The sequence below is a fragment of the Myzus persicae genome, unplaced genomic scaffold, assembly GCF_001856785.1.
Source record: "Myzus persicae strain clone G006 unplaced genomic scaffold, MPER_G0061.0, whole genome shotgun sequence".
Classification (NCBI taxonomy): domain Eukaryota; kingdom Metazoa; phylum Arthropoda; class Insecta; order Hemiptera; family Aphididae; genus Myzus; species Myzus persicae.
This window is the reverse complement of record NW_019104144.1, coordinates 345647-361486: the sequence shown is the minus strand read 5'-3', so window position 1 is coordinate 361486 and position 15840 is coordinate 345647. Positions and strand designations below refer to the sequence as shown.

Below are 15840 nucleotides of genomic sequence, written 5' to 3'. Positions count from 1 at the left end.
AGATAAAGTATTCGTGTAGAGTGGCCATTGGCAAACACCAATACAAGAATTACCATAGAGAAATACAGTATAAAGGTACTATATTATAGTAATAGTTTAATTACCTAGTTAATATCATTAATATTAGTAGGTATAACCGTACAACACCAACACATAATATTGGTTCACCTACTCAATATTTTTCCATTGACTATCTACGTATAATGCATATCACACGTCATATCATATTAATTATTTTTTCCTATAAGTAATATCGTATACCTAAATATGCAACAGTTTTAGGTGAAAATGGATTTTATTTAAAATGTTATAATTTTTTTTTTCACTTTACTTGTAAATTGTTTTTTTAACAACATAAATACAGTACCTACAATAACAGTAGTATTATACCAATGAGCCCATTTGATCAATTGGTTCTATTTGCGAGCATTTTATTAATTCATTATGCTCCTATATAAGTCGTAATACAATTGTGTTACAAATGTATCAACAAAATTAAAGAACAAGTAATTTAAAATCAGAAAAATAAAACTACTTCTAGTCAATTGAAATGTAATTTGTATTTGGTTAGTATTTATTATTTGTTGTCAAATTATTATATATTTGTGTTTACAAGTTAAATAGTTACAAAAATTACATACGAATGTCGAATGTTCTAACATTGTATTCTTAACTGCAGGGGTCAACAACCGGTTATGCTTTCTGAAGAAGAAAAATACAGGTTTTTGCTACTTGCTATGGTTACTTACATAGACACACATACAAATATAATAAACCCGAGTAACCATAAAGGAGATAAATGTTAGGTAAAATTTATTTAAATATTTATTCTTAGAATCATTTTGAGTTCGGTTTTCTTGAACGAAATAAATATCAAAGAGTTTTGATGGGTTTCAAAAACATTTAAACTCTAATTTTTAATAGGAAAATTCCAAAAATCTTGTTTTTACCTGATAATTCAATATAAATTATTTTCCTGCATAACAAATCACCAAAATTATTTAATTATAAAAATAGATACATTATTTTTTTTATGTATATATTATTTGCCATAATATGAATTTTAACATAAACTATATAAATCACCATTATACTAATGTGTTTTTTAATTAAATAATAAAATGACTATAGAGGATTTAGCAATAGAAGTACACAATACAATTATAATTTATAAGTTATAGCCAACAATTTGTAGGAAAAGTTTTCTGGAAATAGTTAGAAGAAATTGGACACGATTCAAAATGTTTTTATAGAAAATAATCATTAACATTAAAACAAGAAAGCCGGTACTTAAGTTATATCAATTAACGTTGAAATAAAACTTAATACATTTGTTTTTGTGCTTTATATTATGTTATTTGCAGTTGGTCAACAGACCCTATGTATATAATTTATAATTAAAAAACTATAGTAATTATATTCTATGTAGTAAGATTTTATTTTGTAATTTGTAGACATATCTTAATTTGAAATGTTCACATAAAACGATATCAAACTTAATGAATTAGTGAATCTTAAAATAGTTCTTAAAATAGGTACAATTTATTGCTACAAATTGTCTTTGTTCACGATTGGATGATAATAAGGATCAATGATGCAAATAGATTTTATTCTTTCTAGTAAACTCATAATTTTGTAGCCCACTGAAATATTGGCCTCTTTCATCGATAAATGCACCTACTTAAATTAATTTTAATAATGTCAAAGTGACACCATAGTTTAACGAATAAATGTATAATAGAATATAGAACTCAAATGTGTAATTAATACAATAGTACAATACTATGGAATAAGTAAAACAAACATTTAAAAATTAAATTGGAATAATTAAATTTAGTCGTAGACTGGCATTCCAATAATTATGGTTACTGATAACCCTGGGTAATGTAGATGATTTAAAAAAACAAATGAAAACATAATTAATTACCTAATAATTTCTATTTTTGTATTCGATTTTTTCCATTTTACTTTATTGGCTAATGTTGTAAATATCCAAAATAAAAATTCATATGATTTACTTATAATAATTGTGTGAAAGATCTAATAAGGAAAAAATACAGATGTAAGAAAAATAATTAAATATATTGATGGTTACAGCAATTATTTCCAGTTATAAGCTATTAAGAACTTTGAAGGTTAAATGTAATATTATTATCATGCAATTGATTAAAGATTATACTTGTCAATACACAATATTATTAACAAAATTATACAATTAAAATTTTAAAATCAATTAAGTTTTTGAAACAAAACACGATAGTTTATTTAATTGTAAGTACTTATCGGTAAATTATCAACTTTTCTCCGGAAGCTGCAATGAACTTTAGACGGAAAATAGATATTTGACAGACAAACGTGTTATTTTAAAATAAATCATTATAAAACACAATACTTCTTTTCATTTTTCAAAAATGAATTGGTAACTATAATTAATTCTATAAAAACAATTATTTCTTTACCTGTGTGGCTATATATATTGTATGGAATACATTTTACTCTAAGTTATAAACAATTAAGTAGGTATATAATATATTCCTTTGTGTTTAAAATTTATTTATTATACGTTCCCTGATTTCCGTGGCGTTACGTTCAAATTTAAAACAGTAGGTAGCATAAAATAATGAATTTAAGCAATAGGCAGAAGAAATTATAGATATAATGGAGATATTACATAATGAAATGCAGGGAACATTATTATCCAAATAATGTTAATTTATATATGGTGTGATTTAAATTTCTATTAATTTGTTTATAGTTTATACCTGTCTATTATAATAAATCATCAATCGATTTTTGTTATAATTGATACATATTGTAAATTCCAAACAAAATAATAAGTAATACAAAGAAATAAAAATAAAAATTTCATCAGAATTTTAGGTCAAATGTATTACTGTCGATGTAGAAAAATACAAAATGTTTACAAAAAGGGAGTCACTTAAAATTGTATCTATATATAAACTCAACTGTGTGTCTGTGTGACCGTCGTATCAGTTAAACTAATTATAGAATTTATGTACGTTTTTGAAAGTATTTTTTTTTAACTTGAGCACTAAATAAAAAATAACATTTTTGACAAGACTATTATTTTTTTTGAAAAACATTATAGATTTTTAATTTCATATTACAGAGGATAATATTTTTCTAAGCATTTATATATATTACCTAATGAACTACTCTATAAATTTAATTTGTATGAGTTTGAAATGGTGGTTTGGTATTTATATGCAATTCAAATTGTACGTTGTATTCATTCGACAAGTAAATACTTGTTAAAATACCGTATCATAAACTTCAGTATACCTACCATAGTTATAAAACACTGAACTATACCCGCAAATACCTCGTAATGGTTAAATTGGTTCAAACTATAGTAAGAAGTATTATTTTTGCTACAAAAAAGTACAACATTTTAAATAGAAACGATAGTCAAATAATTAATTGTAATAAATTATATTTTGTAAGTAAATTATTATTATTATTATTCATAAATTATAAAAAACACAATTTGTATAAATTAGGTAAAACAAGAATTTTGAAATGAATTTTGTTTCAAAAAATGTTCAATATTATTATCATTCTCTGATAGTAATCATTATTGTAAAAATTAAAATTGATCTATGAGATTTCTAACAATATTGAATAGGTACTTACGATTAGTTCTCGACGATTGAACAAAATATGATTAATTAATATTCAATTTCTTGGCTAGGTCGAGTGAGTATAATAGTTCCTACTCAAAATAATTATTTATTTTTAAAACAGATTGAATAATACATTTGTTCCAGTGAAATAGCTAAAATATTTATAAATGAAGAATTACAATTATATTTAATAACTATAATGGTACAACCCCCTCTATTATGTATAAACTTGTATGTATAATTTTATCAGAATGATAAATTGGAAATTTTGATAAGCCTAATGCCGAATTCCTAACATTCTCATTAAGCTATGTGCCGGTAAAAAAAAATAAAAATGAAACCGCAGAGCTTTGTAAAATATTTAGTACCTATTATACATTTAGGCTAAATAATCTTTTCTGAGAAGCAATACCTAATCATTTTTGGTCTATAGTTGAAAATTATTAATTAGTACATGAATCTTAAAACTTATTTTAAAATCATTTAGAAAACCTACCTAGATATTGAGACAAGATTTAAAGTATAATAGATTACATTAACTGTATATTCATTGAATTTCGTATGTCTCAAATTTAAAAACGGAATGGAAACAATGTGTTTAATTTTTTTATTAAAAAATAAATAAATAAAAACATAGGTACCTAAATTAATGTAGTAAATTATAATATAATGTAAGTTCAAGTATAATATAATATTTTATTTATTTGTACCTACATGAATATGAACAACTGAAATAGAACACCGATCTCCAATACCTATATATGCCATATGTACCTACAGAAGAAATTATTATTTAAAAATACCTAATAAAGCATAATATACTGAATATAATTGTTTTTATGAGTATGGGTTTCGACGACCTACGATAATCCACCAGTACCAATACAAATCTAAAAATAATTTAAAATTAAATAATCAAATTTGCTAAGTAGTTACAGCTAACTTTGTGAGATTTTATGTTTGTCACCTAAAATCAATAAGCCCATTAACGGGTATTTGAATAACTATGAAGTATTCACTATACAATTTATTTTAGCATAAATAAGTTTTATCGGACTACATAGTGTGATAGTGTGGAGTGGTTTTTGGGACTTAGCGTAGGTGATAACTAATAATATTGAGATAATGAAAGTATCTATATTATTTTTGAAATGAAATAAAATGTCATCCATTTTTGTTAAATATAATATTCTTATTTAGCTATTTATATATTATTTAGTACTTTAAAAATAAATCAGCGCAAGATACAAATTTAAATTTAAATATTATCCAAAGCCAGTATTACAAGCAATCGGAGTGGAGGATGGGTTTTTTGGTCCGCATAAAAATTTGTCATCCAATATAAAAAGGTACTCAAATACATTTTAAGCGTAGGGGCTCTTCCAGGTGGCACCACTACAGTCCAAGTTCAAGTAAAATTACGTAATATAATAAAAATATAAACATATGTAGGTACATTATAGATTATGCCTAATGAAAATGAATAATTGCATGCGTCATACTGTCAAATTTATAGTTACTACTTACTTCAATCCCTTCTGAATACCAATTTAAAAAAAAAAAATGTAGATAAGAACATTGCAACTAGTGCGATAAAAATGGAGAGGTATTTAGTTCATAATATTTCTTATTCATTTTACAGTGAATGTATTTTACAGTTCTGCTCATATTAATAACATATTATATCACTTATACACGGCTATACAAATATTTAAAAAATACTTCATAAATCAACAGTTTTTTTAATCTCAATAATGTTTTATTTTTATTGTAAAGATTTATTTCAATACGTTTCCAAACAATCACCTATTGAAATGATTTTCCCTAAACATTTGCTACGTATAAAATACAAGCGAGACAAGGAAGGTGATGGACCTGTAAGTTTTTTTCTACTATTGGATTTATAATTATACAATTAAAGAGCTAAATTGCTATAAGTTGTATTTCCTTGTCTATTTTTAATTTGGTGTACAGTTTGTGTAACGTACAAGTTGAATCTCAAGGGGAATAAAAATAAATTCGATGTATGTATTTTTGAGTTATATACCATAAACACAACTTAAAAAAGCGGGTAAGTGTAGGTCGCTTTGCTGTACATTATATGTAATGGATGGTATTAAATTTGAATTCAATGATATGATATCATATTGTATGCGAAAAACGATTCTGAGCGGGGACGGTATGTCAGTCTAGGATATTTTATGTTTTTATAACTTATTATTAATATGGTAGCTGGTAAGTTGAATTAACATTATTCCTAAATTATCAGTGATGCTGGAAAAATATTAAATATACCAATGTAAAATTGGGCTGTTTTGGAACCGAATTATAACTAAATGATAAACGTTATTCTTTGTGTTAATATGCAATTTTGTCCAAATTTGAACTTAAAATGTTTGTACAAAATAACTATTTATAATTTTTTTAGATTTTTTAGTTAAGGAAAAAACTACTTAAGTGGAACCTTGTTTTCAATTTTCAAACCTCAGCTATAAAAATTGAAAATTTTTAATTACAAAATCATTTTCAATTTGATCAATATTATCAAAATTTTAACTTTAAATTCTTATAAAAAAAAATCATGCCTATGTATTTTAAATATTTTTCAACTAAAATTGTGACAATATATCGAGAGTCTTGTATTGAATTTTTATGATTTTTGACTCAACCAATACAATTTTATTCACGTATTCATAGAAAAAAAAATGAAAATTGAAAATGTCTGTCAACAACTTAAAACGAGTCAAAATATTTTGAAAAATGTATCAAGTATATGAATTGATGAAATAAACATATGATGCAAACTTCAAGTGTGAACAGTAATTTGTTTTTGAATTACAACAAAATAAAAAAATCGCTACAAGAGAAATCAAGTGAATACATAATATGTTGTAAAAATTTCAACTTCAAACCCTCATAAAAATTTAATTTGAGTTTCCGGTATGAATTTTTTTTCTGATAAAAGTAGACAAGCTTATAAGGAATCTTATATTACATTTTGCTAATTTTCGTGAATTTTGTCGAAATTCTATGTTTAAATGCTCATAAAAAATGTTTGTGGATTTAAGCTCAATTTTTTTTTTTAATGTCCACTAACAACAACTAACGAGGAACCTTGTATTACATTTAAAAGTTTTTTGACAAGGCGAAAAATTATTGACCGACATTAGCTTAAAAAAAACAAATAATAATCGAAACCTTCATATGCCTATAAATAGTTCAACACAAGTCAAAATGTTTTGAAAATGTTATAGTGTATAGAAAATGATAACACAAATATTCAGTGAAAATTTCATAATCTACTTTCATTTAAGACTTACACTAAAAACCAAAATCGATTTTTTCGCAAACTGGTTTTGGGTAAAAAAGTCCTGTTGTTCCTTAATTTTTTGTTTGTTTTTTCTGTTTCTTTTGAAAACTATTGGGAATTTTAAATTTTGATCAAACGAATACAAATACAATTTTGTTGACATAAATAGACAAAAACTAAGCAAATTGAAAGTTAAAATCTCTATAAGTTGTTCGAAAATAGTCAAAATATTTTGAAAATTTTTATTTAATTCTTATATATTTTAAAATGTTAAAATAAACATTTGGTATAAATTTAAAGTATCTACAATTATTTGTTATTGAATAACAACAAAATAAGATGATCGCTCCATGAGAAATCGAGTGAATAACTTATGTTGTAAAAATGTGAACTTCAAATGCTCAAAAAATTTAATTTGACTTCCCAGTACACATTTTTTATTTTTTTGGTACAGGCGGCAGACAGACAAACGTTTGAGCAATCTTGTACTAAATTTTCTAATCTTAGATAATAGTATAAAAATAAAAATGTTATGAATTTTTAACTCAAAATAATTTACAAATATTCATGATTTTTACGAATGTTGTCAAAATGTCAACTAAGTGCTCATAAAAATATATTTTAAATTTTCGCTCAACTTTTTTTAAAAATTTAAACGAACAACTTATCGCGAACTTTATACTACATTTTTCGAGTTTTTTGACTGAGTGAACATTTTTTTGTCGACATTAATTTTAAAAAAACTAATAAAAATAGAAAATTTTAATATTTTGAAAATATGATAATTAATAGAAATGTGAATGTAAACATTGTCAAACAAATGTCATGTATCTATACAATAATTCGATTTTTGTCGAAATTTCTTATCGGTTTTCGCTATTTAATCAATTTTTTTCACCGATGCTTTTAAAAACTATTGTGAATTTTAAATGCTGACCTCCCGAATGCACCAACAAAATTAAAACAATTAATTTTAAAATACAATACCAATTGAGTCCCGTCAGGCTTTTAAAAAAAACATCTTCCTTCCCATATTTAAAGACTATTGGGACTACCTGTAACAAAAATTCTACAGAAATGGCTAAAAATGTTTAAAAAAACACTTTATTTTTTATGTTATTTAAATTAATTTGATTAATGAGCGTAATTTATCATACATAATTCAGTTGCATCTGGTAAACTAGAGTTTAAGATGATATCGTTAATTATACCAATGGTACAAATACTATTCAACTTTTCCGGCTTATACCTATATGTTATTAAATTAATATATATATATATTTTTTAATTATATGATTAGTATTATTTGGTTGCCTCTGTATACCCATAGAGTTGATTTTATACTTTACTCAAAATAATCCTACTTCCTAAGACTCAATTGGTATATTTGTATAACGCTCCATAGTAAGGTAGATTATAGTAAGTACTGAGTTGTGACTTTGTGAGATATACGATACTCTTGAAGAATAAAAACACAGGGATCTTATCTTTATAACATTTTTTTAGTAGACCGCTTAGTCAAATAACAAAATACGGATAAGATAAAAATAATACAGCACGTTTGGTTGAATAATTAATGTAAGCATAACAACTTATATTTTTAGGTATTTTCAATTTCTCGAAGTTCTATACATAGGTAACAATTAAACAATATGACACGTTCAGGATTAGCTATTCGTGTAATATATTCTTAATTTATATAATATGATTTAATGTATATGATTTAATGTATATGACCGTGGCCTTCTTACATCATTATGTACGATTTGTCACTTATTATGTTTTTTCCAATCCAGGATTTTCCAATACGAAAGTTTTACAACATTATTTTCACATAATCACACGCATTACTTGTCTACGCATTAGGTATACGTCAGAAAATACTAAAATCTATATCAATTTTTTTAAATAGGCAATTGATGAAATATATTATGTGTATAATAAATTGATTGAAAACTTCAATATAGGTACTTATAATAAAGAAGTTAGGTATCTTCTTTTTTTATTCTTTATTAATATTTAGATAATATTATTGTTTAGTGTATAAAATGATTAAACGATACAAGTAACTAGTGAAAAATATCTTCAAAAGGTTCAAGTATAGAAATGTAGGATTCAATAATAAATAAACATAACAGGAATACAGTATTCAAAAACCAAATGTACTTACATATAGCGTAACTTACAGAATATACATAAATAGGTACATAACCTATTGAATCCGGGCGATGATGAGGAGAGCGCATGTGATTTCTAGTCTGAACAAGCTGTTCTATCGCATTAATTTGCTCATATTAGTGTATGTGTTGTAATTTTTGACTTTTTGAGTCATAAAATTTTGGTATTAAATTTGATAGTGAAATTAATTATAATTACATTCAAAAACGTTATTAATGATAAAATCAAAAAACGACCTTTTCAAAGATAATATAAATACAATACAATATTATAAAAAATCCTTAAAAATAAAAACTTATCGGGTTCACTGAGTGTCTTGGTTGATTAGACACTGGGATGTCTTCATCGCTCGAAATCATATTTTCGAGTATACAATAATATTATAATAATGTTTAGCAATGAATTCAAATTTAACAAATCACATTCACCCACTCAATAACGAAGCACACACCAGACTTACTATATTATTTATGCATAACCCAAGTGACAGTTTTCAGTTTTTTTTTTTTTTTAAATTTATTATTAATATGGAAAAAATATTTTTTTAATTAGTATTTTATACATTGATGGCGAGGGAGGGAAATACAATATAGGTATGGCACCAGCTACCAGGGTTATGAAACCCTAAATATCTGTTTGATCATAAGTTGTCATTTCAAATGTTAAGTTATAACTTGGTACATACTGTATCTAAAAGTTACTAGGTATATATAAGTATATTGTATGGAGATTCTATAAATATGCTGGCTAATAATTATTTTAGGTACCTATTCCTACGTCCTACACATACCTAATTCTAATATATTATAATAGGTACCTATAGGCTATAATTGTGATATCTTACATTATCTAAATTACATAATATAACATATATTATTATATCGATTTATACAACAATCATCTAAAAGAATTGTCTATATTATAATATGATGTCGTAAATACATCATTCCATAATAACCGATAAACCAGTAAAATATGTAATAATATGTTTAGGTACTTACTCAACATTATTAATTCTCTATACGTTTATCTCTGTAAGATGAGTATCACTCGTAATATATACAATATACATAATATAACATAAGCCCTTGTGAATTGATGTTTACTCATGTAAACTTTTTTAATTTAACATTTTAATATATAAGATTAAAGTTATAAATAGTAGGATATCTACCTATATGTATAATATATGAATTGAAATGAATATAATATTGTGAAAGACGTTTGTACCACTTTGTCGGTTTGCCTTTAATTCTATAAATTATAATACCGTTCTACTAAATAGGTACAATAATTCTTACTAGTTAAACACAATATGCTATAACTATTGGTAAATTCATTTGTAGTCGGCGAAAAATGTGTTGCGACTTGTGAGAGAGTTGATGGTTTGACGTACAATAATAACGATATAATGTTATACAAATAATGTACGTAATAATGTATATTTATACGCAAACAATAAGCAGACAAACACAGATCACAATATTGCAATTTATGAGAATGTAACATACCTATTAAGGGTTTATCCATTATTTCAAATTACTCCGATACTGTATTATTCCCTGCAAACAAAGTATAAACAATGGGGTTAAACAGAGTAGGCAAGTATTACACTATAGGTACGGTCGGTAGAAGACAACTGATACTGTAATTAATAATTATAATTTTTAATGAGTAGGTATCTAATACAATGTCATTTTTATATTTTATATAATATTAATTGTTTCGTTTTCATACCTACTCGATGATAATATAGGCAATAGATGGGTTAGGTACTATAAGTAATAAGTACTTATAAATTACGTTTGTTCCTAACGATAATAATATTATAATGTGAAAAAATAAAACTATTTGATGCCATTGACGATCGTCGTGGCGAATTCGTGATAGGATGGTTAATTACTAATTAAAATACATACTACATAATACATATATTATTAGTTATTACAATGAAATTAACGATAGATACAAAGGTGTGCGACTTAGAAAATTAATATTCAATTATTCAAATTGAAGACTGAAATGAAAGTATGAAATTATGAAATAGAAGAGTTAAAGAAAGTAAAGTAAAAACTGGTAAAGTGGTAACTGCTAACGGTTTGTCTTTGTACTTTGTACTTTGTAGTTACGGGTCGAGGTCACAGGAAACAAGGTTTAAACCGCAACGTCGGTTACGTTTGATGCTTGTATTTTATTATCGTCTTGTTATCACGCATTCCTTTATCACAATAAAATAATAATAATAAATGATACTTTAATACAATTGGCACAGCCTATTTAGTTTTTACTGTTTGACATTTTTTTTTTATTTTTATTTTATTTTACTATCTTTTAAATTTAAATTTATTATTATTAATTTTGAATTGCAATGCTTTAAACAGGTCAAAGTCATTTGTTGTTTTAACGATGGACTCGTCTAGTGGACAGTGTAATCAGGAGTCTGACACATCCCTATACAACGAAGAGGATAGTTTAGACCCTAGAATTCAAGTAATGATTGGGTTACATAGTTAGTTATACGGATAAAATAAATTTGTTATTTTGTTTTTAGCTGGAACTTGAAAAATTGAATTCATCGACAGACAATATAAACAAACTTGAAATTGAATTAGATGTAAGTATACGTGCATTTAAACTGAATTATTTAACAATTGAAACAGGTATTATATCTTATTATGTTACTGGCATCGATTGCATGCTTGCATTGTATTTTTAAGTTTAGGTTCTAGGTTTAATACATACATTTTAATGTTAATAATGTGTTCATTTATTTTTTTTAAATGTAAATTACTATTAGAATAATGTTAACAAGCATTAAAAAATATTTTAAATTGATGATAAGTACCTATCAACCTATTATATTTCTATCATTCAATTATAGTTAATTTATGTCTCCCTTATATTTGATTTATTTTGTACTAAATAATACATTTTATACAATATTTAATGATTTAATTTACCTATTCTAAAACAATTCTTAGAAATGTGAATTATTATATGTCTTAAATTGTTTGTTATATTATTTTAATAGGAAGCAAATACAACATTTAGAATGTTGATGGCTGAAGCTTCTAGGAGATTGAAGGTACGAGCCCGCAAACTAGGTTCATGTATTGATAAAGCCCGACCATTTTATGATGCACTTAATATGTCTAAACATTCTCAGCAACAATGTCAAATTGCAGCTGTAAAATACCAACGAGCTAATGGTAAGATCAATAAATTCAACGTTATTAAAAATTAATTATTTTCCTTAGTATAGAGTATGCAGTATAGACCAATACATATTTAATAGAAAAGATCTAAAAATATATTTTCAATAGGAAGTTAACAAAACATTTTTGTATTTGGTATAGATTAAATAATCTATACCAAATAATGTACAAAAACAAAATTATTAGTAATATTAGAGTCCATCGAAGTAATAGTGAACTCACAGAAAAATCAATATGACTATTATGAATTAAAATATTTAATTGAAAATCAAGAATAAATTATTATCTTTCCAAGTATGGGATGGTGTTTTATTTTGTTTAAAATCTCAGCTGTATCTACTTCTAATTCTGAATATGCTTTTCTAATGAAAATGTGCCCACTATTTTTATTTTTAAACATTATTATGTCGCTATAACAATTTAAGGGATGTTTTTACTTTCCTTTTGTTAGCATTAACGCAATGTATAAAAATAATCATACCTATTCTAAATAAGTTTAACTGTTTTAATAAGTTATTTAGGAATTTAATTGTAAATATTTAAAATGATGAATTCAGGTGTTTAAGTATTGTACCTTTTAGTTATTTTTTCTTATCTATTGTTTACAAACATGTACCTATATTATATAAATTCAAAATTTTTATATATATCTATTCAAATTTATAAACATTAGGCTTTTTGTTAAATATTCATATTCAAAATGAATATATTATACTTATACGTAGTTTTTCTTTAAGTTTATAATTGTATACATACCAAAAGCTTGAATATTGTAGTACTCTACTGTGCAGTCTGCTGTATTATAATAATATGCACCAGAGAAATAATATTGATCCTTACAATATTAGTTTGTATACTGTACATTTTTTAAAATCAATCAATACGGTATTTCAAATAAAAGACTTCAAGTACATTTTTATCTTATCATGAATAGTCGATAAATAGTAGAAAAAAATTAATTTATTAATAATTTGTAATCTCATAGGTAAACCTTTTTTTGCTGGCTGGTAAAATTGTTTGCTATATAGAATGTAAATACTGTTTTATGTCTAAAATGTATAAAATTGTATACACTCTATGTTAGGTACATTCAATTTTCTAGTTAAAATTGGAAATCAAAAGTGTGTTTTCATGAAGATACTTGTAATGCACTTTCCTCTTCTAATAATGTCTCTTTTAGTTATTTCATATTTGTGAATAATTTTACATCCTATAAGAATGTGTTATCTCTATTCATTCGTACTATTAATGAAAGGAAGTTTTAAATTTATTCAATTATCTAAACCCAATCAATTTAAGTTATTCTAATGAATTGAAAAAACCTAGATGGTTAAAAATTAAATGTTCCGAAACCATAACTATGTGCTACTAATTATAGGTTAAAATGTAATCAATAACTAAAAATGTAATTTTAAAACTGTTACTCATCCTGTATTTAGTCTTTTGTTACAAGTCTTACGAATAAATAATATCTAGGTATTATAAAAATATTTTATTCTTTTGACTTGATTGTTTTTACCATTTTTTATTTTATTGAAGTAAACTAGTACAAAGTTATTAAATTACTCAATGTTATAATAATACTATGGCATTTTATTAGGTAATTATGTATTGATTTTAGATGGGTATTATATACATAAAGATGAAAAAAAAGAATTTTTTCCTTACTGTACAAGACGTATATTAAGTATAAATTAATAATATATTATTAAGTATTAACTATGTATAATTTATTAAATAAATGATAGTCTTAACTGTTTTATACATACAATTGTATTTCATACATTTTAGAAATTCATCAAGCAGCTAAAGAAACTGTGGCATTAGCTGAAGCACGGTTTCTTAGTAAACAACATGAATGGAAATTTGATAGTGCGTGGCAAGAAATGTTAAATAATGCTATTCTAAAGGTATTTGAACATAATGATAATCATAGTATTCATTATTCATAGAATATTGTGTATTGTTATTATTATCATTTTTTTCACCTTTTACTGTTACTCGTTCAACTTTAAATTTTGATGACCTTTTATATAAATTATCAATACAATTATTATTTATAGGTAACAGAAGCAGAAAATCAAAAGACTGAAAGTGGACGTGAGCATCAAAGAAAAGCTGCTCTCTACCAAGCTGCTGAACAAAAGGTATATTCAAATATTGATTGTTATGTACATTAATTAAACATTAAAATAACAATTACATTTTAGGTTCAAATGTTGGAACAAAAGTTTAAACGTAGCATTATTAAGTCTCGTCCATATTTTGAAGAAAAATATTTATGTGAAGGTCAATTAGCAGCACAAAAAGATACTATTATTCAAATCCGATATGCTGTGCAACGAGCTAAACAAGAATATTCCGCTTGTTTGCACAGACTTGAACAGATCTCTGAAGAAATTCATGTTCAACGACAAAACAATAAACTTATGGTACTTACATTTTTTTCCAACAAAAATTTCTTAAAAAAAATAATCAATATTAATATATTCTTCAACAGGAATGTTCGTTGCAAGGTCCGCGAGAGCCCGGTGTTGGTGCTGAAGTTTCTCCTATGGTCAACAGCTGGCAAGAGCTAGATAACAAAAAGGATGCCAATGGCATGGAAGATATTAATTTAGATTGGAACTTGGATAAATGTGATTCAAGAAGCCTGGGTAGTCTATCCATGGATACTAGTTCTATTTTGAGCGATGCAGACGACTTAGATTTTGATGATGATAGCCAAGTGACAATGGTATATAAATATTTTCTATAAACCATATCTGGGGTTAAGGTTAATAATTTTATTTCAGGAACTGGAACAACTACGTCAAAAAGTACGTGATCTCGCTACTAAACCATTAATGATGGAGAGTAAAAGAACTGAAGAGGTTGAAGGCGTGGAAGATCGCAAAGGTTGGGAAAGTGAGTTAAACGCTACTGTTGATAAATTGGATCGAATGATGTTGAAACAGGAGTGTGAAAAATCCCAACAGCAATCTCCCGTTTAGTACATGATTGGTGTAAATCAAAATTTGTTAGGCTTTCTATTGGCCAAGGAAGAAAATCTTAATCTGAGATAGGAAAACAAATTGTGTATGTTAGCCTTGTCTCAATGTGTGTTATGTTTTCTTGTTCTTATTGTTAAGGTCGATTTATCGATTAATATTAATTTCTCACTTATTTTTCCTATTTGGAAATCGTAAATCAAGGTAGCTAGTATCGAGCACAATATCATTTAATCCTATTGTAACTAAGTTAAGATTGTAGGTAACTTTAATGTTAATTGGCTGTATGAATCAATGTGGATGTATATTTGTCTATAGTAAAGCAATAATGTTTTAAGTATCTTAGTCTATTGTAAATATTTACCATGTTGCAAACTAATTAATGTCGTTAATAATTAGGTAGGAAATAAAAAACAACAACTTCATATTTTGATAGCAATGATTTATTTAATATTTTGTTCCATTTCAGATTTAATGTTACCCAAATGACAACAAAATTAAAA

The 15840-nt window shown here is 25.3% G+C and overlaps 2 protein-coding genes across 7 annotated transcripts in view; one reads left to right on the top strand and one right to left on the bottom strand.

The window, feature by feature from the left end:
* The window catches only part of LOC111039239 (sodium/hydrogen exchanger 9B2-like), a 28819-nt gene extending 15591 nt beyond the window's left edge, over nt 1-13228 (bottom strand). For 3 of the 6 annotated variants that reach the window (XM_022322638.1, XM_022322634.1, XM_022322637.1), the window contains exons 1-2: nt 13104-13228; nt 10644-10694 (exon numbers count right to left, since the gene is read on the bottom strand). Coding sequence is in view for 1 of the 6 variants with exons in the window: in XM_022322637.1 (XP_022178329.1) it covers nt 10644-10662 (19 nt within the window). In the remaining 5 variants the exon portion in view is untranslated. Of the gene's footprint in view, nt 1-3654; nt 3793-10643; nt 10695-13103 lie in introns of those variants that run through there. The other 3 variants (XM_022322640.1, XM_022322636.1, XM_022322641.1) reach the window with 3 other exon arrangements.
* Nucleotides 5350-15764, top strand: LOC111039240 (SH3 domain-binding protein 5 homolog). Its single transcript, XM_022322643.1, has 9 exons — nt 5350-5521; nt 11514-11622; nt 11684-11746; nt 12164-12341; nt 14139-14257; nt 14411-14494; nt 14558-14779; nt 14848-15084; nt 15143-15764. The coding sequence occupies exons 1-9, from the start codon at nt 5514-5516 to the stop codon at nt 15338-15340; spliced, it is 1218 nt and encodes a 405-aa protein (XP_022178335.1). The 5' UTR covers nt 5350-5513; the 3' UTR covers nt 15341-15764.
* The last annotated feature ends 76 nt before the right edge of the window (nt 15765-15840 follow it).